At 33.8% G+C, this 27895-nt stretch overlaps 1 protein-coding gene across 1 annotated transcript in view; it reads right to left on the reverse strand.

Annotated features, from left to right (window-relative positions):
* Positions 1–27895, reverse strand: part of PIP5K1B (phosphatidylinositol-4-phosphate 5-kinase type 1 beta) — a 338341-nt gene that overhangs the window by 100825 nt on the left and 209621 nt on the right. The window contains exons 5-7 of the mRNA XM_074280732.1: positions 24018–24135; positions 4213–4365; positions 1857–2156 (exon numbers count right to left, since the gene is read on the reverse strand). Of these exons, the coding sequence (XP_074136833.1) occupies positions 1857–2156; positions 4213–4365; positions 24018–24135 (571 nt within the window). The remainder of the gene's footprint in view (positions 1–1856; positions 2157–4212; positions 4366–24017; positions 24136–27895) is intronic.

A 27895-nucleotide genomic window follows, 5' to 3' on the forward strand; every position in this document is an offset into this window, starting at 1 on the left:
ATAATAATAATAATAATAACTAGAATTTATATAGCACCTTAATAAGTGTTCAGGCACTATGCTAAATGCTTTACAAATATTATTTGACTTGATCCTCACAACAACCTTGGGAGTTAGGTGCTGTTATTATTGCCATTTTACAGTTAAGGAAAATGAGGCAAACAAGAATCAAGTGATTTGCCCAGGCTTACACAGCTAGTAAATATCTGAGCTCAAATTTGAATTCAGGTTCCTGACTCCAGGCTCAGCATTTTATTCACTTTGCTATCCAATTGCTTAAAAATCACATTTCCTCTTCTATTTGCCGGGTCAATATTCCTAACCTGAAAAGCACTCTCATCTCCTCACCGTCTTTCAAAACTCTTACTTTTCTTTGTGACTTCTTATGTGGGACCTATTTGGATAAGCCCAGTTACTAATTCCTTCCTAGTTTCCCTTGAAATTACTTTGCATAAATTTTTGTATTTACTTTTTCTATGTTCATTTTATTTTCTCTCAACAGATGATAAATTCTTTAAGGCATGTGGCTATGGCCCAGGGAGCTTTTCTCAAATTCACATATGACTGGACTGCATAGCAAATACAACTCTCCCTTGGCCTATTCTTCATAATATTGTAGACTTTCTCGGCTAACAACTACTTCAGTTACTGTCCCAGCACTAAGAAGTTTGGAACTTTTCCCAAAACACTCTGTGCTTAGGCTCACTTTGTTAAAAGAGACTTGCTTAGCAGAAGATTTGTTCACCCAATTACCATTAAACTGGCAAAATCCAATGTAGGATGAATTTTAGAATTTTTCTACACATAGATTCCAACATATATTTTGTGCAATTCTAACACATAAAAATCTTCCTTGAATATCACTTGGCCTTAGTTACTTAGTTACTTAGTAGAGTAGTTACTTAGGTCAAGTTTGCACATAATGAGCTTTTGTGCTTGAAACTCTTGAGTCCCAGCTCCTAAGAGCTTCTCATCCATATAACAGAAAACAATTTCAGTAAATGCTTTCCATAATTGGTTTGTGTCTATGCATGGACCTCCTGGGATCCACTTATTTATACTATCATACAATCTGCTTCCAAAACTCTCTGCCTGTTAGGAATTCCTCTTCCTCCAAGAATTGCATATAGCTTATCTACATTAGTCCCAAATATCTATTTTCTGTTAATTTAACTAATTTCCCTATAGCAAAGGTAGAAGGAAAACAAAATTTCTGCCATTGTTTCTTTCATTCAAGGCTGGTGGGGTTAAGTGACTTGCCCAGGGTCAGACAGTTAGGAAGTGTTAAGTGTCTGAGACCAGATTTGAACTCGAGTCCTCCTGAATTCAAGGCTGGTGCTCTATCTACTGCGCCACCTAGTTGCCCCCCAAATGGGCCTGTCTTAACACATTTTGGAACCATAACTAAATGAATTTTTATTGTTCCTGAAAGTGCTGTGTGTCAATCTACCTTCCTATAACCGTTTTTGCCATGCTTGTAAGATTTTTGCCATGCTTGTAAATACTCTCCTTCTTGGCTACCATTATCATATGTGTGTAGTGTCCCCTTATTACAATGTAAACTCTATGAAAGTACAAGCTATCTTTCTTTTCTTTCTTTTTTTATATCCCTAACTCTTAGCAAAGACTTTAGCACATAATAAGCCTTTCCTTGGTGAATGCTTTATTCTTTATTAACTTATTCAGACAGAAATAAGTTTACTTCATTTAGGGCAAAGATCTCATTACTACTAATTCACTGGCACAAGGACCATCCTTGTGGATGCCCTCCCATCCTCATGAGAGAGTTAGTAATTCAAGTTTTCCTCAGGGTACCTGACTTTTTAGCACAAATCAAAACAATGGTTTCTTCTTACCCGACAGTCTCGCTGAAGTGTCTTCATCAATGCATTGTATGTTTCTGTATCAAAATATAATCCTTCATGCATGTCTTGCAAGAAATCCAAGTCCTTGAATGTAGGGTTTAATTTTTCTCTCTCTTTCCTGGATGCACGTCGCTTGTAGGTAGAACCTTTCAAGTCATATGTAAAGTTCATTTTCATTGAGCGAGGCAAAATGTTGTTCATCACTACAATCCTGATGTTAATGCCCCCTGACTGCACGCAGTAGAGTCCATAAAACTTTGGTAAAAGAGTCCTAGGATTCTGATTTAAATTCTAGAACAAAAAAATGGAAAGAAAAATAAAATCAATCTTTTAAAAAATTGTGTCACTAAATCAAAGGAATTCTTTCTGAAAAAAAATTTTAATTAACAAATATCTTATTTTCTCTCCCATTCTCCATTCAATTGTAAAAAGAAAAACAAGTTCTTGTAACAAATATGCATAATCGAGGAAAAAATTCTCTCATTGATTGTATTTGAAAAGTCTAATTCTCAACCCTAAATCAGTTAGATGGTGCAGGAATGTTGCACTTATAGTCATGAAAACCAAAGTTCAAATCTGGCTTCAGACACTCAGTAACTGAGTAACAGTAGGCAAGTCATTTAACTTGTCTATTTTAGTTTCCTCATATTTAAAATGAGGGTAGTAATAGTAATAATAACAATACTATTTAGCTCTCAGGGTTGTCATGAGGTTAAAATTAGATAATATCTGTAAAGCACTTTGCAAATTGTAAAGTAGAGACCCCCTGAGGTCTTTTCTAGCTCTGATGATTTTGTGAAGTTGGTTCTAACTTAAAAAGTAGATTTGTAAATAAGGGATTGTTCTATTAAAACTTATGCAATTAATAATTTGAGGCAAGAAATTATGATTAGAAAAGAAAAAGAATTTATGGATTAATAAATATGTCATTTACATTTCATTTGTTTAAAAACTATGGTCTTTCTTTTGAAAATACAATTACAAAATGAATTAGCTTATAATAAGCCATATTTATTTAAATAAACCATCAGCATAGGATAAATCCCTCTAAATGAGTTCAGTAAAGAAGAAAAGCTAGATTGTAAATAGGTTACTTCAATAAAGTTTATATATAATTATCATTAAAATATTTATTCCATCAGTTTTTTCTCATGATGTTGACAGAGATGATATACAAAAATTCATAGTCACATTTATTTATTACCTTATTAATGACTATAATGAAAGGCAATGCTTCTATAGGAAGATATTATAATAAAGGTACTAGTAGCAATAATTGGGCTAGGCAAATTATAAAATCTTGCTAAGGTACAATTTCCTCATCTGTAAAATTGAGCACAATAATATCTCATCTATTTGATAAGAGTTTTTGTGAAACTCAGGTAAGATAATTCATATAACATACTTTGCAAATCTGAATAATTATATGTTATTATAAAAATGATGAATGACTTTTATTCAATACCAATGGCACTTTTAAGTTTTGCAAATCTCTTTGAAAATGCCTCATTTTATCTTTACAACAACTCTGGGAGTTAAGTGTTATATTATCTTCATTTTAAACATAAGGAACCTGAGATAAATATAAGTTAAGTGACTAGTCCAGTATCACACTGCCAGCAAGGCTCCAATCGGAGGCTGAATTTGAACTTTGGTCTTCCTCATTCCAGGCCCAGCACACTATATCCATGGTTCCATCTAGTTGTAAAGTACTTTAAAGAATAACAATAATTATAATTTCTCTCTTTATCCTTCATACCACCCCCAAACAGGTTATAGTTAAGCAAGGATATATAGCAGTCTTTTATATAGTGCTTTAAAGTTTGCAAATAAAATACATGCATTATCCCATTTAACCTTCATAATCACTTTGTAAAGTGAAAACTATAGACACTGTTATTTCTATTTTCTAAATGAAGAAACCAGGGTTCAAGGAATTGCTCCTTAACTTGCCTTGCTATTACTTAATCTCTCCCAATCCCTTTGGATCCTCCCTTCTTTCCCCTTCACCCCACTTTGCTTCCCTCTCCTCCTATCCTCCCACTTATTTTGTGCTATACCCTGATTGCGACTTTTAAAATGTTAATATATTTATCCTCAGCTCTTTCCTGAACTATAAAGTTAAACTCTCCTGTTAGGTCTTGGTTTGCACTATTTCTTTTTGTCTCTCCTTTCTCCCTCCTTCCCTCCCTCCCTTCCTTTCTTGACATTGAGTGTCAAATTGTCAGATTTTTTTTTTAATAGCCAAAGTAAAATAAGTGATTATGAAAACCAGCAGAAACAAAAATGATTCAGAAATGTAATATGATTTAGAGGAGGCATCTTGTTCCCAAATTTCTGTACTTACCATGTAGTAACCTGGCAGCAATTTCTGAAGGAATTCGGCTTCTTTATGTTGTACTGTTTTGATTATAAATTCATCACCACTAGTTACAAAAAACAAGGATCCACTGGCTCCGGGGTTGGATAATTCTATTAAAGGCTCACTGCAGATAGAATACTAAAAGAAAGACAACAAAATTATCACATAACACATTCTACATCTAAGAAAGAAAATCAAACTTGTTGAAGAGTCCTTTATTAAAGTTTTAATAAACATTCTCTCAAGTTAAGGATATTTGTGTAATTTCTGATTTTTTTTCTTCATATCATTTGGGAGGAAGTATTGATAAGCAGAATGGAAGCACTAATCGGTAATTAGTCTATAAACTTGTTACTTCCAATAAAGAAAAGATACCTTTAACTTGTACTGTCTTTATAGTGAGATATAAAAGACATTCAAATATTACAGCACTAGAAAATTCAAGAACTAATATGATGGATGAGCAAAGTTCCATCTCCTAAGAATTTGAAAATAATAAGAACAGAATATACTTTTTGAATTTGACATGCTAATGTTGACAGAACCAGTTTATTTGAATCATTAGATCTAAGTTTAAAAAAATATTTACAATTTATTGTGTTTATAGCTTGTTTATACATAGTCATTTGTATGTTGTCTCCCCTATTAGAATGGGAACTCCTTCAGAGTAGGGACTGTTTTTTAAAAATACTTTCTTTGTAGGGACTGTCTACTTAGGATAGGGTCTGGCACATAGTTGGCTCTTAATAAACATATAAATATAATTTATAGGTAATAAATGTATGTAATTTATATATAATATATATTTACATGTAATATGTAATTTATATGTAATAAATAAATTAATTGACTAGTTAACCAAAAATAATATGTACAAAATCATGGATCTTATACTCAAAGCTTGAAGGAGCACAGAGATCTCTAATCCAATCTTATTATTTTAAAGGTAGAGAAAGAAGCTGAAACCTAGCACAAGTCATACAGACAGTAATTAGCAGAACAACAATTCAAACACAGGTCCTATACTTCCAAATTAAATACTCTTCCCATTGCATTATGTTTTTAAGTATAATGGTTTCTTTCACCTTGAATTAACATTTTCAAATGTGTTATATCAATGGATTAATATAGTCAGAGCAAATATAGACTAAGCAATCATAATGTGCTACCAAGCTAGATGTTGTGGGACATCTAAATGGCCTTAGATGATCATGATCTTGTAAAGAAAAAAGGGGAAAAAGGATGAGCAAACAAAACAAATTAACTGAGAATATGAGGTATTATATATAATGAAAATTTTACAAACATACATACATGTATAGAGGAATGGGAAAAAATTAGAACACAGGATTTTGTAGGGGTGAATGTCAAAAATTATCCAGGCATATATTTTGAAAATGAAAAGCTTAAAAAACAAAACAAAACAAAATACATGCACAGATCATTTTCAACATTCACCTGTGTTTCAATTTTTTTTCTCCCTCCATTCTCCCCACTGCCTCCCTTAGATAGCAATTCTTATATACATATTTCCACAATTATCATGCTGCATAAGAAAAATCAGGCCAAAAAGGAAAAAAAAATTGAGAAAGAAAACAGAAAGCAAGGAAACAGCAACAAAAAGGTGAAAATACAATGTTGTGATCCACACTCAGTCCCCACAGTCCTCTCTCTGGATTTAAATGGCTCTCTTCAATGACAATCCATTGGAACTGGCCTAAATCACCTCACTATTGAAAAGAACCACGTCCATCAGAACTGATCATCACACAATCTTATTGTTGCTATGTACAATCTTGTCTTAGTCATACTCACTTCATTTAGTATCAGTTCATTTAAGTCTTTCCAAGCCTTTCTGAAATCATCCTGGTGATCATTTCTTACAGAACAATAATATTCCAAAACATTCATATATCATAACTTATTCAGCCATTCTCCAAATGATGGAAAACCACTCAGTTTCTACTTTCTTGCCACTACAAAAAGGGCTGCTACAAACATTTTTGCATATGTGTGTCCTTTTCCCTTTTTTTGATCTCTTTAAGATACAAGCCCAGTAGAGACACTATGTGGATCACACAGTTTGATGGCCCTGTGGACTATCATATTGTTCTCTGGAATGGTTGGATAAGTTCACAACTCCACCAAAAATGTATTAGTGTCCCAGTTTTCCCACATCTCCTTCAATATTCATCAATATCTTTTCCTGTCCTCTTAACCAATCTGAGAGGTATGTAGTGGTACCTCAGAGTTGTCTTTTCATTTATCTAATAAATAGTGATAGAACATGTTTTCATATGGCTAGAAATGATTTTTTAATTTCTTCATCTGAAAATTGTCTGTTCATATCTTTTGACCATTTATTAATTGGAGAATGGCTTGTATTCTTATAAATTTGAGCCAATTTTCTACATATTTTAGAAATAAGGCCTTTATCAGAGCCCTTGAATGTAAAATATTTTCCCCTTAATTTTCTGCTTCCCTTCTAATATTTTCTACATTAATTTTTGTTTGTACAAAAGGTTTTTAACTTAATATAATAAAAAGTATCCATTTTGCATTTCATAATGTACTCTAATTCTTTTTTGGCCACAAATTCCTTCTTTTCCTGCTGATCTGAGAGGTAAACTATTTTTTTGTTCTTCTAATTTGCTTATACTATTACTCTTTATGTCTAAATTACGAATCTATTTTGACCTTATCTTAGGATGGGGTATTAGGTGTGGGTTAATGCCTGGTTTCTGCCATACTAATTTCTAATTTTCCCAGGAATTTTTGTCAAAGAGTGAGTTCTTATCCCCAAAGCTGGGTCTTTGAGTTTGTAAAACACTACATTACTATAGTTCATTCACTATTTTGTCCTGTGAATCTAACCTATTCTATTGATCAACTATTCTATTTCTTAGCCTATACCAAATGGTCTTGATGGCCTCTCCTTTATAATATAGTTTTAGATCTGGTACAGCTAGGCCACCTTCATTTGAAATTTTTAAAAAAATTAATTCTCTTGAAATTCTTGACCTTTTATTCTTCCAGATGAACTTTGTTATTTTTTCTAGCTTTGTAATTTCTTGGCAGTTTGATTGGTATCACACTGAATAAATAGATTAATTTAGGTAGAATTGTCATTTTTATTATATTAGTTTGGCCTATTTATCAGCATTGATATTCTTCCAGTTGTTTAGATCTGACATTATTTGTGTATAAAATGTTTTGTAATTGTGTTCATATAATTTCTGACTTTGGGCAGATAGACTCCCAAATATTTTGTATTATCTACAGTTATTTTAAATGGAAGTTTTCTAGGATTCTCCAACTTTACTATCATATCATCTGCAAAGAGAAATAATTTTTTTTCTCATTGCCTATAAAATTCCTTTAATTTTTTCCTCATATTGCTGAAGCTAACATTTCCAACACAATATTGAATAGTAATAGTGATACTGGGCAACCTTGTTTCACTCCAATCTTATTTGGAATGGTACTAATTTATTCTCATTATATATGATGCTTGCTGATGGTTTTAAACAGATGCTACTGATCATTTTAAGGAAAACTCCATTTATTCTTATGTTTTCTAGAATTTTTTAATAGGAATGGGTGTTGGATTTTGCCAAATTTTTTTTTTCTACATCTATTGAGATAATCCTATGACTTCTGTTAGTTTGGCTATTAATTTAGTCAATTAAGCTAATGGGTTTCCTAACATTGAACCAGTCCTGCATTCCTGATATTATCCTGGTGACAACTTGCTGTAATCTCTTTGCTAATAGTTTAGTTAAGATTTTTGCATAAATATTCATTAGGGAAATTGCTCTATAATTTTCTTTCTCTATTTTGACCCTACCTGGTTTAGGTTTAGCACCATATCTGCATCATAAAAGGAATTTGGTAGGACTCCTTCTTTCCCTATTTTTCCAAACAGTTTGCATAGTATTGGAATTAATTGATCTTTAAATGTTTTATAGAATTCACTTGTAAATCCATATGGCCCTGAAGATTTTTTCTTAGGGAGTTCAATTTCTTTTTTGTTTTCCTAAAATAGGACTACTTAAGTAATTTATTTCCTTCTCTGTTAATCTGGGCAATTTATATTTTTGTAAGGTAAGGTGTGATGAATATTCCAGGCAGAAGCACAGATAGAATAAAGCAAAACATCATATTAAAGGGATTTGGTTTTTAATGAGACATAATTCAGATTTCCTTTTATTTTTCATTTGTGTAAAAGAAAATTTTATTTCTACTCATATGAAAGAGCGTTCCAAATCATTATTGATCAGAGAAATGCAAATTAAGACAACTCTGAGATACCACTACATACCTGTCAGATTGGCTAAGATGACAGGAAAAGATAATGGTGAATGTTGGAGGAGATGTGGGAAAACTGGGACACTGATACATTGTTGGTGGAATTGTGAATGAATCCAACCATTTTGGAGAGCAATTTGGACCTATGCTCTCAAAGTTATCAAACTGTGCATACCCTTTGATCCAGCAGTTATTACAAAGCTTATATCCCAAAGAGATCTTAAAGAAGGGAAAGGGACCCACATGTGCAAAAATGTTTGTGGCAGCTCTTTTTATAGTGGCTAGAAACTGGAAATTGAATGGATGCCCATTAATTGGAGAATGGCTGAATAAATTGTGGTATATGAGTGTTATGGAATATTATTGTTCTGTAAGAAATGACCAACAGGATGATTTCTGAGAGGCCTGGACAGCCTTACATGAACTGATGCTAAGTGAAATGAGCAGAACCAGGAGATCATTATATTCGGCAACAACAAAATTATATGATAATCAATTCTGATGGCTGTGGCTCTCTTCAACTATGAAATGGTTCAAACTAGTTCCATTTGTGCAGTGATAAAGAGAGCCATTTATATCCAGAGAGAGAACTAAGGGAAATGAGTGTGGACCACGACATAGCATTTCCACTCTTTCTGTTATTGTTTGCTTGCATTTTTGTTTTCCTTCTAAGGTTTTTTCCTTTCTTTCTAGATCCAATTTCTCTGGTGCAGCAAGATAACTGTATAAATATGTATACATATATTGGATTTAACATATTTAACATGTATTGGACTAACTTCCAGCTAGGGGAGGGGCTGGGGGGAAGGAGGGAAAAAATTGAAACAGAAGGTTTTGCAAGGGTCAATGTTGAAAAATTACCCATGCATATGTTTTGTAAATAAAAGCTATAATAATAATGATGATGATGAAAGAATGAAAAAAAAAAAGAACTTTAGAATTGATTGTATGACATGGGAGAAACTAGCCCAACATGGCATGTTCTCATCAGAGAAGGTGCTGTGCTCATTGAGCAAAGCAGAATTGAATTACCCCCCAAGAAATGCAAGTTTGTGCAAAATTAGAAATGCTGCTCCAAATGTTCATAGTACACGACCTGTGGCAGAGCATTTCAAGCTTGTATTGGTCTGATCAGTCATAGTCAAACATACCATAACTTGATGCTAACATAATGATGTCAATCTGTTCCTCTTTGAGTACTACGGAAAACAACCAAACTACCTAATCATCACAATCACACAAATAATTAGCTATTTAAAAATAATTATAATTAATAATGATTATATTTTGATAAATAAAATATGATTACTGATTATTTTGTACCTATTTTCTATATTACATTTATTTGCATTCTATTGATAGACCCTCTAGGATTAGGCATGAGAGCCATGAAAAAAGAGGAAAAAAAGAAGAAAAAAGTTATAGGAATAACATTGTTACATATTTATAGGGAACATATGCAAGTTGTACTTGTAGTTTTATGTGCAATAATTTTTTTATTGCAATTATTGAAATGTTTGTTTTGTTCCATGAATTGAAAAAAAAAAGATATAATACAAGAACAAAAAAAAGAATACATACATACACACATACATAGGCAGATTTCCCTTGAGAGGTTTCATTTCATTCAGGAGAGGGTTTTGTTTAAAAAGCCCAGAATCCTCACGTGCTATTTGAAGCCCTTCAAAAGCATGCAGCTAAGTAAGTCTTCAACTTTATTTTGATCCAAAAAGCACTTATTGATTTCCTACTATATATAAAGCACTGGTGATGGTAATATGATTGCATATGTAATTAGAGAGTACAGAATAGTAAGGAATTCAATTGGTTAACTAAAGGATCAAGAAGAAAAGTAATGTCAGAGAGCAAAACTGGAAAATCAGGGTGGGTAGTGGAATGACTGAAGGCAAAAATGTAGAGGTTTACGAGTAGAGAGATCCTGGGAGAAATTGAAGGATAGGAGGTTATGGTTAGAAGAGTTTTAGAGATTTCAAACCCTGAGGAGACTAAAAGCAGATTGTCTCCAGAGGAAGTCCCAAAGGGTGATATAACTTGGTCCCCACCACACAAGGCTTGCCTAGAAGAAATTAAAAAGGATCTTAAAAGAGAGCTAGAAGAAGAATGGGGAAAGATGGCCTCTGTGCATAAAGATCATCTAAAATATGGATAAGAAGGGAATAGATTTTGACTATATATGAGATGAAGTGTAAAAAAATTCAGAAAATATAGGAGGATAATTATTTTTTTTATTATTTTAAAAAGAACAAAACCACTATTGAAAATCCTGGTTGAGACAAAAGCAGATCTTGATTCCTTTAAAGGGTTATCAAGTAGAAAGCTGAAAAAATTGTGAAAATTAAATTGATTGGTATGGGCTTTGAACCTTAGAAATCTTTATGGTCATTTTAATGTAATCCTACAAGGAACTAATCCTTCCTGATAGAATGAAAAAAGATATAAAAGGATAGAGATAGTAAAGAATGTAGAAATCAAAGGTTGTCAATAAAAAAATCAGGAAGGAATGTTTAGAGGAAAACAATATTTAAACTTGAATTTTTAAAAAGCCAATTCATTCTTCTAGATCAACAGTAATGTGAAATAATGAATTCCTTATCATGTATTTGGTCATTAACAACTCAACTACTTTCTCAATATAACTAGTGTGTTAAGATAATAAAAGAAAAAAGCAAAATAGTTTAATAACTAATTTTTAATATTGACATTTAGCATAATTTGCATGATCCATAAATTTATCTTTATAGGGATGTTATTATTATTCCCTAGGATTCCCTGTCTTTTCACTCATAACTCTTTGGAACAATTATTTGAAAACTGGTACTTTAGAATCTCACCTTTTAAGATCAAATGAAAAAGAAAGAGGAGAGTTCTTATTGGCTACAATTAACTAGCTCCTATGTTGTGCATGCAGGCACATCTGTACATCTTCCAGACACTTCCACTCAAGCAAGCTGTTCAAATTTAGTGTCTTGTTATTGTTTCCTGAAATGCCTTCCTATTTTACCCACTAGAAAAGGCAAAGCCACAACAAAGTGTAAAGTTGCACAGTGTTTTTGTGATACTTTGTGTGCTTATTTTTCTTCCCTTATACAGTAATGAATAAATATAAAAGTCATTTTGCTGTTTCAAGCAAGCATTTACTGAGATTGAAAAGTCATTTAATGTACACTAGATTCTGGCATCACAGTGCACATTTTGGAGATGGGAAAAAATTGATAGATTGCTGCTTTAAAATACTAATTCAGCTTGATAATGAATGAGAAAGAAAGGACATTTGAATTGTTGCATTTCTCAGAGACATCTTCAACATGAGACTCATAATCAGTATGCACAGGGTGAATGCTAATGTGTTTTGGGAACTTAAATTGAAGAATTCAGGTCCCTAAGTATTATGAAATACCTCTAAGACTTTAAGTTGAAGAGCAATTGTCAATTTGCATTGGCAGAGGGAGTTGTCCACCTTGAGAATTCTCTACAATTGTGAAATAGATTTAAGTAGTTTAATTAATGCTATTCTTCATGTATATTATAAGTTGAATAGATTTTTGGGGACTGATAAGCATCATCACCATTGTTATCACAGTCTTGTCATAAAGACACATGCATAAACACATACGGCAGTTTTTAGAGAGCTGACCTTGAAACCAAGAACTCCTAAGTTCACATCCCATGTCTAAGATATGTTGGTTGTGTGACCCCAGAAAAATAGTTTTTATTCTCAGAATACAAAGCAATTTTTGAAGATTTTAAATTGCAGAGTAGTTGGTGATGAGACATATTGGCAGGGGGAGTTTCTCCCTGGGAGTTTCTTATGCCATTGAAATCAGAGCTCTAATCTGAATATTTTTGCTCAATGTCTAAAACAAAAACACACATATATGCACATCAATCAACATACACACATATCAATCATCTATTGGCACTTGATTTCACATTGAGACAACCATAGTTCATGTGTAGCTTAGCAAATCACCACAAACTAATTTTTAATGGCTTTAATTCGGCAGGAAGAAGATTGTATGCATTAAATTGTGAGTGTATTTTCCTTTAGTCATCATTTCCACATACATGTGAAGAGAAATTTAGCTTCAATATTTTTGTCCTATTTAGAACTCCCTCATTCAAATGGCACTTTTTAAGCTCAGAAGCCTTTGTTCTTTTGAAATAGATGGACCAATGTGATTGATTAGATTAGGAGTAATTGCCTTGAAAAGCATATCAAATCTGGAATTTGTGACTCAAAATCTGTTTAAAAAATGAAATCAGAGATACCATGGCTAGAAAACTAGTTTTAGGACTCCTGAGATCAGTCAGGGAAGCCACATTCAGCCAAAGGTACACAGCAATTATTCCTCAATTTCCAGTAAACCATAAACGTTCTAACATAATCTAACCATGTATACAGGTCAACCATTATAACTTACATCTCTTTGACTATAACACCCATAATGACAGGTATCCTATCTTATCTAAACTTTTTATTTCTCGTTGCCTATTATAGTCTCTTAACACAGCAAGGCATGTAAACAAATTAACTAAGAAAAACCCCAAAAAACAATAGATTAATTTTTTAAAAAGCACATTCACATTTTACTTTATATTTCAGTATCCTTTATGCACTAACCACATTAATCTAGACACCTCTCCTTAAAAATGTCTTGAGCTTTCTCATTTCTGTTCACATGGTTCCCTTCCACAGCTGAAATGTCCTTCTTCCTTTCTGCTCATCAGAGTTATTGCTTCAAGACAGCTCTAACTCTGCCTACTCCATGAAATCTTCTCTTATAAACACTTAATACAATTTTTGGGACATATTAGGTATGTAATAAAGGCTTATTGATTTAACTTGACAACACTGCCTGGAAATGTTTACTTTTCCCTTACACACTATAATACCAATTTGATATATACCAAGTTTCATTATTATTTCTTTCTTAAGAAGACTTCCTCTACAATTCAGTTCTTGCTCTTATGCAAGTAGATCTTCCAAATCTGACTCCTTTCTTAACTCTCCTAATACTGAGGGTGCCATCATTAAGATAGTCACTCAGGCTTACAAGTTAGGTGTCATCCTTGACTCCTCGCTTTCTTTCACTCCCTATATCCAATCTGTTCTCAAGATCTGTCAATTTGTAATATCTCTAGCATTGTATTTCCCTTCTATCCACTACATTGGCACCCACTGACACCAGGTTCTCATTAATATCCTATTGATTGGTCTAATTGTCATAAGTCTCTTCCCATTCTAGTTCATTTTCCATTCAGCTATCAAAAATGATTTTCCTAAAGCACAGCTCTGATCATGTCACACTAAACTACTCACTTAATTCTAGTGGCTCTCTATAACCTCCAAGATCAAATACTAAACCCTTTTAAAAAAATATTTAAAATGCTTAATAATTTGGTCTTTCCTTTCCAGACTTCTTATATCTTGAAGTGTGCCAGGATCCAGTGTCAGTTGTTCTTTGCACAAGACACTCCATCTCTTAACTTGGGCATTTTCACTGGCTGTCTTCCATATCTGGAATGCTCACCCTACTTATTTCTGCATACTGACTTCTTAGATTTCCTTCCAGGCCCAACTAAAAATCTCACCTTGTTCAGGAAGCTTTTAATTCTGCCTTCCCTCTTTTGATTACTTCTAATCTTCTGTTCTTGTTTTTCAGTCCCTATCTCCTTGCAATCTGGCTTCCAATCTAACTCCATTAAAATTGTTCTTTCTGGACTTCCCGCCAAGATGACGGCGTAGAGGCAGACAGCTGCTTGAGCTCCTTGTTTTCTCTCAGGACTTACTTCATGACAAGCCTCAGAGTTAATGCTTGACCGGAAAAGAAACCCACAAATAATCACCAAGAGAAGACATCCTTGAAATTCACCAGAGAAGGTCTGTTTACTGGGGGAGGAGAAGAACAGACTGGGCGCAGACTGAGGGCAGGCATCGAGAGTGAGGCAGGCAGCTCACACAGCTCAGTCTGGAGGGGGGAGGGGTATGATCTCTGCCTTTTCTGCCAAAAGACTTTTACCCCAGTGCCAATACTCCATCTTGGCAGCAAGCCAGGAGCGGAGAAAGTGTAAGCACCGGAGGTAAAGAATAAAACCCTGGAAAGCTAGCGTCTCTTGGGACCGGCCACCCCCACCCCCACCCAGAGTGACTCAGGGCTATCTCAGAGCCTCAGAGCATAGACCCAGAACAGCCATCGCTGTCCTGTTAGAGCCTCACTACTGTCTCCCTCAGTCTATAGAGGAAGCTCATTAACACCATGCAGCCTCATCCCCCCGCAAACAGACCAATTGTTTCTCTTGTCAATTTGTTTTCTTCAATTCCCACTCTGACAAAATGAACAAAAAATTTAAAAGGGCTCTAACCATTGACAGCTTCTGTGTGGAGAGAGAGCAGACTTCAAACACTGAGGAGACTAAAAGCAGATTGTCCCCAGAGGAATCCCCAAAGGCAGATATGATCTGCTCCTCAATACAAAAGAATCTCATAGAGGAAATCAAAAAGGCTCTCACAAGAGAGATAGAAGAGAAATGGGAAAAGGAAAGGGAAGCTTGGCAAGAGAGCCTGGAGAAGTCATTCCACACATTTAAAGACAGAGTAGATAAAGAAAAAAAATCATTGAGAAATAAAATTAGTGAATTAGAAAAGGTAAACAATTCCAAGGAAAACAGGATTAGTGAGCTGGAAAAAGAAAACAGCTCTCTAAAAAATAAAATGGATAAAATGGAAAAAATTCTATAGAAGATAATAACTCAATTGGACAATTACAAAAAGATATAAAAAAAGTGAGTGAAGAAAACATATCATTGAAAATTAAAATCGAACAAGTAGAAATGAATGACTCAAGGAGAAACCAAGAAGTAGTCAAGCAAAACCAGAAAAACGAAACAATTGAAAAGAATGTCAAGTACCTTATTGGAAAGACAACAGACCTGGAAAACAGATCCAGGAGAGATAATTTGAGAATAATCGGAATCCCTGAAAAATGGGAGGAAAAAAAGAGCCTGGACACTATTTTCCAGGAAATTATCAAAGAGAACTGCCCAGATGTTTTGGAAACAGAAGGTAAAATAGACATTGAAAAAATTCATCAATCACCTACTGAAAGGGACCCTAAAATCAAAACACCAAGAAATATAGTGGCCAAGTTCAAGAACCATCAGACGAAGGAAAAAATACTGGAAGCTGACAAAAAAAAGCAATTCAGATATGGAGGAGCTACAATAAGGATAACCCAGGATCTAGCAGTGTCCACATTAAAAGAATAAAGGGCCTGGAATATGATATTCTGAAAGGCTAAGGAACTTGGTATGCAGCCAAGAATAACTTACTCAGCAAAAATGAGCATCGTTTTCCAAGGAAGAAGATGGACATTTAACAAAATAAATGAATTCCATCTATTCTTGATGAAAAAAATCAGATCTACACAAAATGTTTGATCTTCAAATACAGAACTAAAGAGATTTCTAAAAAGGTAAAGAGAAATCTTGAGAACTATATTTCTGCCATAAAGATATGTAAAGAACACATGTATAATTTGTCCTAGAAACTAGAGGTGGAAAGGAAATTATATCATAAAAAGGGGTAAAGTGGTGGTACTACATCTCATGAAGAGGCAAAGGTAACCTACTATATCTGAGAGAAAGAAAGGAGGGAGATGAACATAGTATGTATCAATAAACATATTTGATTTATGGTGAAACTTCTACTTCCATTGAGAGGGAAGGAGTAAGCTAAGGGGAAGGGAATACAGAAATTGTGAGGAAAAGGGGTAAAATAGGGGGAAGAACTTTAAGGTGTGGTAGGGATACTAAAAAGGGAGGGCTGTGAAAAGCAAGTGGTGTTCACAAGTTTAATACTGAGTAGGGGGGGTAAGAGGGAAGGAAAGGGGAAAAGCATAAGCAGGGGTTAATAGGATGGCGAGCAATATAGAATTAGTCATTCTAACCATAAATGTGAATGGGGCAAACTGCCTCATAAAGAGGAAGCAGTTAGCAGAGTGGATTAAAAGCCAGAATCCTACTATATGTTGTTTACAGGAAACACACCTGAAACAGGGTGATACATTCAAAATAAAAGTTAAAGGGTGGAGCAGAATCTACTATGCTTCAGGTGAAGCCAGTAAAGCAGGGGTAGCCATCCTCATCTCAGATCAAGCAAAAAGAAAAATTGATCTAATTAAAAGAGATAAGGAAGGGCATTATATCCTGCTAAAGGGTAGCATCAATAATGAAGCAGTATCAATATTAAACATACACACACCAAGTGGTACAGCATCTAAATTCTTAAAAGAGAAATTAAGAGAGCTGCAAAAAGAAATAGACAGTAAAACTATAACAGTGGGAGATTTCAACCTTGCACTCTCAGAATTAGATAAATCAAACCACAAAATAAATAAAAAAGAAGTCAAAGAGGTAAATAGAATACTAGAAAAGTTTGATATGATAGATCTTTGGAGAAAGCTAAATGGAGACAGAAAGGAATACACTTTCTTCTCAGCAGTTCATGGAACCTATACAAAAATTGATCATATACTAGGACATAAAAATCTCAAAATCAAATGCAGTAAGGCAGAAATAGTAAATGCATCCTTTTCAGACCACAATGCAATTAAAATTACATTTAATAAAAAGCCAGGGGAAAATAGACCAAAAAAAATTGGAAACTAAATAATCTTATACTAAAGAACGATTGGGTAAAACAGCAAATCAGACATAATGACAATAATTAGACATCATACCAAAATGTGTGGGATAGCGCCAAAGCAGTAATAAGGGTAAGTTTTATATCTCTACAGGCCTACTTGCATAAAATAGAGAAAGAGAGGGCCAATGAATTGGGCTTACAACTAAAATTGCTAGAAAAGGAACAAATTAAAAACCCCCAGACAAACAAGAAACTTGAAATTTTAAAAATAAAAAGTGAGATTAATAAAATTGAAAGTAAAAAAACTATTGCATTAATTAATAAAACTAAGAGTTGGTTCTATGAAAAAACCAACAAAATAGACAAACCCTTAGTAAATCTGATTAAAAAAAGGAAAGAGAAAAAGCAAATTGTTAGTCTTGAAAATGAAAAGGGAGAACTCACCACTAATGAAGAGGAAATTAGAATAATAGTTAGGAGCTAATTTGCTCAACTTTATGCCAATAAATTCAATAACTTAAATGAAATGGAAGAATACCTTCACAAATATAGCTTGCCTAGATCAACAGAGGAAGAAGTAAGTAGTCTAAACAGTCCCATTTCAGAAAAAGAAATAGAACAAGCTATTAACCAACTCCCTAAGAAAAAATCCCCAGGACCAGATGGATTTACAGGTGAATTCTACCAAACATTTAAAGAACAACTAACTCCAATGCTATATAAACTATTTGAAAAAATAGGGATTGAAGGAGTCCTACCAAACTCCTTTTATGAAACAGACATGGTACAGATACCTAAACCACGTAGGCTGAAAACTGAGAAATAAAACTATAGACCAATCTCCTTAATGAATATTGATGCTAAAATTTTAAATAATATATTAGCAAAAAGACTTCAGAAAATCATCCCCAGGATAATACACTATGACCAAGTAGGATTTATACCAGGAATGCAGGGCTGGTTTAATATTAGGAAAACTATTAGTATAATCAAATTAATAAAAACCATATGATCATCTCAATAGATGCAGAAAAAGCATTTGATAAAATCCAACATCCATTCCTACTAAAAACGCTTGAGAGTATAGGAATAAATGGGCTATTCCTTAAAATAATAAAGAGCATATGTTTAAAACCGTCAGTAAACATCATATGTCAGAGATTGTGTGGGGTTAAACATGGCATAGCTACCTAGGGATTTATCATCTACTACAATTAAATGGGACTAGTTGAATCACAGTCCCTACTGTCAGGTTTTTATATTTTTAAAAAACAAAACAAAACATTCTTCCCTTAACTCAGGTAATTCACAGTAATGGTAGATATATGGCAAATTCTTGATCTCTTGATCACCAAGTCAATACTATAATCTTCTTACTCCTCCTCCTCCATTTGTTAAGATCACATACTTCTGAACTTGGGATTCTCATGAGGTAACCCTGAAACCTTGTATTTATTTCCTATGTCTTTTCCAATCGCCTCTAATTTTAGTGCCTTCTTTCTCTTATTTATTTTAATTTTATCCTATGTATAATTTGTTTTTATGAAGTTGTTTCTCTATCCTTCATTAGACTGTAAATTACTTGAGAATAAGGACTATCTTTTGAGTTTATATCTTCAGCATTTGGCATAGTATCTGGAACATAGTAGACATTTAACAGTGTTGATCAACTGAAAACGTTAGACTCCAAGATTCTGAGATCTAAGAAATCTTTATTTCTCTGAAAGCAGGAGGTTAGGCATGACATTGTCTTTGGACTTACATTTAGACACCTGTTCTCATCTATCTATCAGGGTTAGCCCAAATCCAATGGCCACCCCCCCAATCAATATTCTCTTTACACCTTTTTGGAATTTGATATTACTATTTCATATTTCTTTAAATGTTCTTTTCATTTGGCTTTCATGAAAGTATAATTCTTGGATCTATGACTACTGCTTCTACATCTTCTCTCAATAAAGGGCTGAAACTATGAAAAGGTGTACTTGAATCAGACAACTGAGCACTTGAGGCTAATTACCTGTTTGATATGAGACAATGATTCTATTAGCATATGTTTGGATAAATGGCTCTTCTCACAATTGATGATGGCTCAATGTTTGGTGTTAATAAGATAATTGTAGGCAAGGATTAGAGGATGGGGTGAGACAGGCCAGAGCCACTAGGCAGCAGGATGAGGAGGAGAAAGGTGGAGATTCTGGACTTCAAAATCCAGAAGAGATCTTTGGCAAAACTCCTGGCAGTTTGCCTGCTTGTTTCACTTCTCCCCCTAAAAACCAATCTTATCCTGACTCTCGCTGATCCTGAGGTCTCCAGGAAGCTAGCTTGAACTTAACATGCCTGTTATATATGAATGAATTTAGAGGCTTAATCCTTGGCGCTCTACCCTTCATTCTATATATTCTTCCCAAGGGAGGGAAAGTGGATTCACGCTCATGAATGCAATTCTCATGCCATGCTCCATGCCTAGGATAAACTTATCTCTTACCTTAGTCCCTATTATGGGCCTTACTTGATTTGTTCTTTATGCTTCCTTCTTTGATATTACGATTTCCTGCCCCAATGTAAAAACAAACTTTTCTTTATTTTCTCATAGCATTTGTGGATATTTCTTTGCATTTATCTCATAATTCTCCTTTATATTTATTTCACCTTCCTTTTTATCATATGTCTTTCTGTATCTTTTTCTTTTCATTTAGATTGTAATTTCCTTGAAAGCCCAGACTAGGTTTTACCTTTCTATCCCCAATGGGATTTCATTCTCCAAATGGAACATTTTAGACAAATCGAATTGTTAAAATTACAGAATGATACACCCCTGCTCCTGAATTGCTGCCTAGTCTTATAGATAAAAGGAACACAGCATTTTTGGACTATAGTAGAAAGAGTGCAGGACTTATAGGCAGAGGATCTGGGCTTGAATTCTGGGTAACCTTGGGTACCATTCGGTAAGTCATTCCTTCATGGGCTTTGTTCTTCTGAGATTACTTCTGAGTAATCTTGATCTTGATCTATGACTATGGGATCTACTCTATTCTCAATGGGTTATTTAGGATTGAAGAATTAGACTTATTCAAAGTATCCTTTAATCAACAAACTCCAAATAGATATTGAGAATTAAATAAAATAAAATACTTAAGAGTTCCTCGTATAAACAAATCCAGTCCCCAAGTTTTTTATATTCCTACGATCTCTAAGCATTCAGTAAATGCATGTTGATTGAATGAATACAAAGTAGAATTCTGATTTCATGAGCTAATAGTTCAGTTCTTTACATGATAACTAATAATAAAATAATAGCTATGATTTTTATAGCCTTTAAGGCTGACAAAGTCCTTTACATGTGCTATTAATTTTATCCTCATAAAAATCCTGTCAAGTAGATGGTACCCTTGTTCCCTTTTTACAAATGGGAAAACTGAGGCTAAGAGCATTTAAATGACTTATACCAAGTCACCTAAATAGTAAAAATCTGAGACAAAATTCAAATTTACATTTTTCTGACTTCAGGTCCACCTAGATGTCAACTGTGTATGGGTTTATTTCAAATATTCATCTGATTTGAAATAAATACCACAACACTCTGATAAACAGATTTTAAAAAAATGACTTTGTCTTTTAAAATTGAATTTAAATAAAATGATCATTAATAATTTGATTGCCTTTTAAAAATCACCTTTTAAGTTTTTAATTTGTTGAATTAATCAGATACCATAATTGAATTTCTTCTTTTTCATATCTATCTGGAACAAGGTCTTCTCTTTGACCTGTTGAATTAATTTCAAAAGAAAAAGTTGGAGGATACTGTAAAGGGCTAGAACTGAGCAATGCACTTGGATAATGAAGCACGTGAGACTAATTGCCAATTGGACAGTTCCCTATTAACTTGTTTGAAGGTTGACCCTCTCCAGCTGTTCTGTGCTGACTTGATTGGTGGGACAAAGAAGAGGGAGTGAAGTGTGTGGGAGGAGTAGGAGGAGGAAGAGGAAGTGAGACAAAGAAGCTGACTCAGTCTCTTCTGCCGTTTAAGGGAGAAAGGTGTGTGTGAGATAGCTAGGCCTAACCCCCTGACCTTGAGTGTAAAAGATCAAGAATAAAGACGTTTAGTGATCCTGACTCCAGCTGATTTCTGGGAAGACAGAGTTCCAGCAGGATAGATTATGTAATTGTTATGAGCCAGAACTCTGAACTTGAAACAAAGAGCTAAGTCAGTGGAATTGAGGAGACAATGTAACCATCTAGTTTACCATGGTTCAGTATGATAGATTTAATCTTACTAATAATGGTTTCCTAGTGATATAATGATTGGTTTATACTCAGTGTAGGGCATATAAGTTAGGAGCCTTAGCCAGGATTCAGTCGGAGAAAGCTAGAAGTAGAAGCAGAGAAGACAAAGTACTAGTGGCAGGAGCTTAAGCTTTCAGAGCCAAGGGGAGAAATTAAATTTGATCTTCAATCTTCCTGGTGGCTGGCCTATCCTCCTGAACTTCCCCCACTGAGACCAAGGCCAGTCTGAAAGGCTCTCCAGAAAGCTTCTCAGCCTCAGGAAGAAGATAATAAAGGATTTGGACTTTAACACCTGGCTGTACTTGTGATTACTGAACTGAGATGAAGGCAGCTCTCAGAGACCTCTAGGAAACTGAACCTAAGAGAAAATTACATATAGTGAAGCAAGCTACACATAGTGTGAAAAAGACACATGAATTTCAGGGGATTGTAAGCCCAAAATAAATCCATAGTTTGAGAAGGAAATGAGAATGGAATCTTTTATTATAAGAAGCATGGTGGTTAGAAGAAGAAATGCATAGGAACACTATATTCTGCCATTAGTTCTGGCTGACATTTTAAGAAAGACATAGATGAGTTATTCAAAGGCAAACAGCCAGAGCAAGGAGAGGAGTAAAGGCAATGTCATATAAAGATAGATTAAATTTATGGTTCTCAAATCTTTTGATGTAAGTAGTCCTTGATAATCTTTAAAAATACTGAAAACCTCAAAGAGCGTTTGCTTATGTGGGTTATAGCTATTGATATTTGGCATATTAAAAATTAAAATTAGCAAATTTAAACATACTTATCTAGTGCTTTATTTAAAATGATAATGTCTATTACATGTCAATATAATGTATTTTAAAAGCATATTTTTCCAAATAAAAAATCAATTAGAAATGTGTCATCTAATGTATATTTGCAAATCTCTTTAATGTCTGGCTGAAGAAAAGAAAACTGAAGTGTCATATCCACTTTTATATTCATTCTGTTGAAGTCTATTGTTTTGGTTGAAGTATACAAAGAAAATTTGGCCTCACACAAATATGTAATTGGAAAATGGACGAGTATTTAAATAAATAAATGCTGTCTTAATATTATTAAGAAAACAGTTTTACCTTAGAGAATTCCCTGAAAGGGTCTGAAGGACCTTTCAGGAATCCTCAGACTATATTTTGAGAACCACTGAGTTAAAGGAACTAAGATTGTTTAGCTTGTAGAAAATAAGTCTTTCTGGGCACATAATATTTATGTTCAAGTATGGAAAAGGTTGTAACATGAAACAGGAATTATACTTGTTTACATCAGCTCCAGAGGACAAAACTAGGAAAAAATAAATGGAAGTTGTAGAGAGACAAATTTCAGTTCAAAGCACAGAAAAACATCCAAATGGTTAGTCCAAAAATGGAATGGGCTCTTCTTTAAGGAAAGCTGGGTGACTCCTTATTAGGGATATGGTTGAGGAGGATTCCCATTCCAACTCTGAGATTCTTTGATTTTGTATAATTAGAATTCCCTATCATCCTTTACTTAACTCTTTCTTAATTTCCATGTCTACAAGACCTTTTTCAAACTCATGACATTCTATACTATAGCCCTCTGATATACTCATCATGAAATAGTGAATAAGGGTGACAACACATTTATATAATAGGCAAGCAACACATATGTATTTAATCCCTTTATTAGATAATAAACCCTATGAAGTAAAAAATTATGTCCCAAGTTAAATTCATGTGTCTTCTATTCAGTGCTTAACACAGTGTTTTTCATAGAACAGTGGTTTAATAAGTTTGTTGAAGAAGAAAAAAATGAAATTCATGGTCTCTTGAAACATAAATGTCATGAACTTAAAAGCTAAATCAAGCTACCCTACAGCAAGTTTTGATTTCTTGTTTTCTGTACTCATGAATATATGGGATGGGGATGGGATGTGAAAAAATACTTTTCTGAATACAAATTAGTTATAAAATAGTGTTATAAGTTATAACTTAAAGATTTATGAAATTGAGTTGTAGTTACAGGGAGTCTATATTATCAGATTAGTCAAGTATACAATGTTTTCATAAATATTATAAAATTTCAGATCAAGGTGAAAATTATTGTGGGTCATGGCAAGTTTGAGATGAACTGCATAAGTAGGGCAATTAAGATAAGAAGAATTTCAAACAGAATTCCATCAGCTAAATTCATAGGAGTATTTACATTTAATTATATCTCTTAGAATAATTATCTGAAGTGCCAACCAATACCAAAGTTACTTAAATATCAATTGGCACAGCAATTTTTGTGGATATATGGTAAAAGCTATAAAATTTAAGACTATTTTCTAAAACTAAATTTATAGAAATTTTTTCAACTAGTGTTTCTTTTTGAAAAGGGGAACCCCACTACTTTCAGAGGTAGTCCATTTCATCTTAAAGCATAAATATTCATTTGTTATAAAACATGGACTTTAAAACTTTCCTGAGTCTTCAATAAGACAAATAAAACAAATAGTTACATCACACATATTTCAGTAGGAGGGAGGAAAATTACAAACTCTTACCAAGTAATCATCAGGCTTGATACCAAAAAGTTCTCTGAAATACCGAAATGCTATTGGAGCATATGTCTTAAATCTGAAGTCTGGGTAGTGATGAGCTGGGGTCAGATTGCTCCCTTCACTAGAATTAAAATTAAAAGAAAAGAGAAAAAAAATGAACAGATGAGAAATGTCTACTTTAATATCAAATTGGAGGAAGTTTTCTTTAATTCTTCAGGCCAATTTCTCCTTCAGAAAAATTTAATAATTTATAGCAAGTCTTTTGATGCATATGCAACCAATACCACATGTCCATTGATTGAGAACAGAACAGATACCATCTCAGCGAGAGCCTCCTCCAAACAAGCTTCCCTGCCAATCCACAGCATGTAGTCAGGTATGTCAGAGTATCACTGATTCAAAATTCTGTGTGGCCCCTAAGGAATGGCCCCACTGATATTGAACATATAATGGGAAGTTAAAATGTATGCTACTTTAAACAGAAGGATACTGTTCTATCATCTAACATCTACATGAGTTGAACCATCATAAACATGGAAAGTTTGACAAAACTGTATTTTAGACATATATCCAAAATAAACTATGAAGAAAAATATCAGTAGTGGATTACAATAATATAAGTATGTACAGATGCTAATTGAGTAAAAATTTGATATTATATATATATATATATATATACTTTTTTGTATATTAAAAAATAAGAAAAGATCAGAAAAGAAAAAAGGAAAGAAACCAATACATGTGATTAATTTTAGTGATGGTAATAGTAACATCTGTATGTCTCTGTAACTTATTTTGTTTAGAAGAGTGCACTTTGTGTGGGTCTCTTGGGCTTGGTGAGCAAAGAAACACATAAATGAAAGTATTGTCCAGGGTAGGAAAGTAAGCAACATTTGGTATATTTGATATAGGGTATTAAAAATATGGAACATTGTTGTTTTGGGACATTAAACCTAGAGGCCAAATAAAGGCTGTAATCAGTACCTACATTATTCTAATTTGCTTTCTGCAGTGAATAAAATTAATGGCTCCTGGGTATATTTATCTTGATTTATCATTTCTAGCATTCATTCTCCTTAACTTACACTATTTAAAAATCCAGTCTCTGTTTAATCAAGAAATCAGTGAGTCAGCTAGGTGGCCCAGTGGATAGAGTATTAGCCCTGAAGTCAGGAGGACCTGAGTTCAAAACTGGTCTCAGAGACTTAATACTTCTTAGCTGTGTGACCTTGAGCAAGTCATTGAAACCCAACTGCCTCAGGGAGAAAAAAAAGAAACCACTAAGAGGAAGAATGAAGTACAATTAAATGAATGAATGAATAAAGTATATATACTTTAATTATATATTTATAAATAAGTTATGACCTTGTGATCCTATCAGAATTGGACAGTGATCAGTCATGACTACATATTATGGATGTTGTATCCTGTTTCCTGCTTTTTAATAGAGAGGTAATAAACTAGATGTGGAAGAAGCAACATAATTTTAGATTTGGCCAATGTGTTGATTTGTTTTCCATGACTATACTTACCTGTTTCTTACAAGGGAGGGAATCTCTTGGGGGAAAGAGAAACAGTGAGAAATGACAATAATGTTTTAGAAAAAAAGCATCAATAAAACAATTTTTAGGTGGAAAAAGGGAATAAATACTAATTAAATACCTACTATGTTTCAGACACTATACTTAGTGCTTTACCAATATTATTTCATTCTATCTTTTCAACAAGAGTGTGAGGCAGGCTTTGTTATTACTCTTATTTTACATTTGGGGAAATTGAAGCACTGGTTAAGTGATTTACCTAGGATTATACAAGCTCATTTAGTGTATAAGGTTGAATTTGAACTCAGGTTTTCCTGACTCCTAACCTAGTACTCTATTCCTTAGACTAGCCAGATGTCTAAAGAAAAGATGATCAAAGGAATACCATTTAGTTTTCTAGTTGCTGGTTACTTTGAGCATGTTACAATGGTCTTCCTCTGTTTTGCTGCCTAATGTTTCTCCTTATTGACTGTTATGATGAGTTCATCTAATATTACAGAATAAAATGTTAGGCACATACCCTCTCAGCTGCTGGAGGAACCAGCCAAATGAAATAAGCCTATAAGGTCTTATTACTAAATATGCAGTTTTGTGAAAAAGAGCCTGGTACAGTATCTTAGTGCCTTGCATGGAATAGAGATTCAATAAATATTTCTTGAATGAATAAATAAATGAATGAAGGGAAAAGAGATTGTAGGACAGTTAAGAAATTAAGTACAACAGACGCCTCTGGCTTGTAAATACTTAATATATATTTGATCAAATAAAAATAAAACAAGTGCCCAATGCTTACTAATGGCTTTAATCAAAGGCTTTATTTTTTCATGGCATGCATGGAAGGCTCTAAACTCCCAGGTTTTTATAGGCTATATGCTAGTGGAACCCAAACTTAGTTTTCTCTTACCAATCTAGAAAGATTTCCTGCATAGGCCTGGCAACATACTGAGTAAGCCTTCCTAGATTAGCTAAGTTAGCTAACTAGCTTAGATAAATTTGGAGAGGTTCAACTCTAGAAGACTGACCATTAAGTGGTAAAATTTATTGGTCTTGGCAATTCATGAAGACAGTCTACTATAATATAGATGAGCTGTGTGATGTTTGTCATGGGAGGAATTTTTATATTGATGAAATCATAGATCTCTAAAACTATGGTTGAGTTATATGTTCTGTCATAAGTGTTAATTAGTAATTATGGTGTTAGAATACTTACAAGTCTGAATTTCTAAAATAGTTTCAATTCATAGATAATCCAAGAGCCATTTCTTTGTAATGCATTATGCTTCCCCATGCCAAGCTATGAAATCAAAGATTTGGAAAGCATCTTAATCATAATGTTTTGGGGGGTGAGGGATGGGAAGATGGGAGAGTTCAAGTAGAGGTGGGAGGATGGGAGGTCTCTTCAGAAACCTGAATTTATAATGTTCTGGGTTGGTGCCCAGGGAAGTGAGAGTGGGAGGACAAAACTTCCTTTTGTGTAATTCCCTACAATGGAGGACTAAGTTGGGTGATATTTATGCTTAAGGTAGGTTTGAAAAATAGCCTTTGGCTTGTCAGTTTTTGAATTTTGATAACAATAATTTTTAGTAAGGCAAAGCTGAGCAACATGGTACTAATCCCTAGAGAAAAATCTATTTTAACTTCTCAAAGAAATTCATGCAATTCAATTTAGATCCATGAAGACATCATAAAGCTTTTAGCAGGAGTGTATTTGTATATATATATATTTTTTAGTCTTTTTTGGTGGTAAATTATACAAGTTGGTGGAGCAAATGTTGCTTGCTTACAATCCTACTGACTCAGCTCCTATGTTCTAACAGGGTTATTTTGCATTTCTAAAACCTTTTTGAGTTCTTTTCTTGGGTAAAAACCAGATTATTACTTTCAAGAAAGGTAAGAGAATGAATCCTTAAATTATATGCTAAGCTAATGGAGACACAAAAAAAAGAGTGAGTGATAATGATGATCAGACAATAACCTAATGTTACAGGGTTAGCTAAGTGGTACAGTGGCTACAGCCCCAGTCCTGAAGTCAGGAGGACCTGAGTTCAAAGCTGGCTTCAGATACTTAACACTTCTTAGCTGAGTGATCCTGGGCAAGTCACTTAACCTCAATTGCCTCAGCAAAACAAAACAAAACAAAAAAAACCCCAATAAGCCAAATGTTAAATAATCTAATGTTACAATCTGAAAATGAAACTAAGGCCTTTGAAATTCAAGGAGAGGAAGAGTATTATCCTTATTACCTCCCTGAGATACTCCAAATTGTTACTGATTTGCATATAGTAGGAATTTTTCCTGGGTCCCGGTTTATCTGCTTATCAGCTCTTAACTTCATGATAG

The sequence above is a fragment of the Sminthopsis crassicaudata genome, chromosome 1 (assembly GCF_048593235.1).
Source record: "Sminthopsis crassicaudata isolate SCR6 chromosome 1, ASM4859323v1, whole genome shotgun sequence".
In the NCBI taxonomy this organism is placed as follows: Eukaryota; Metazoa; Chordata; class Mammalia; order Dasyuromorphia; family Dasyuridae; genus Sminthopsis; species Sminthopsis crassicaudata.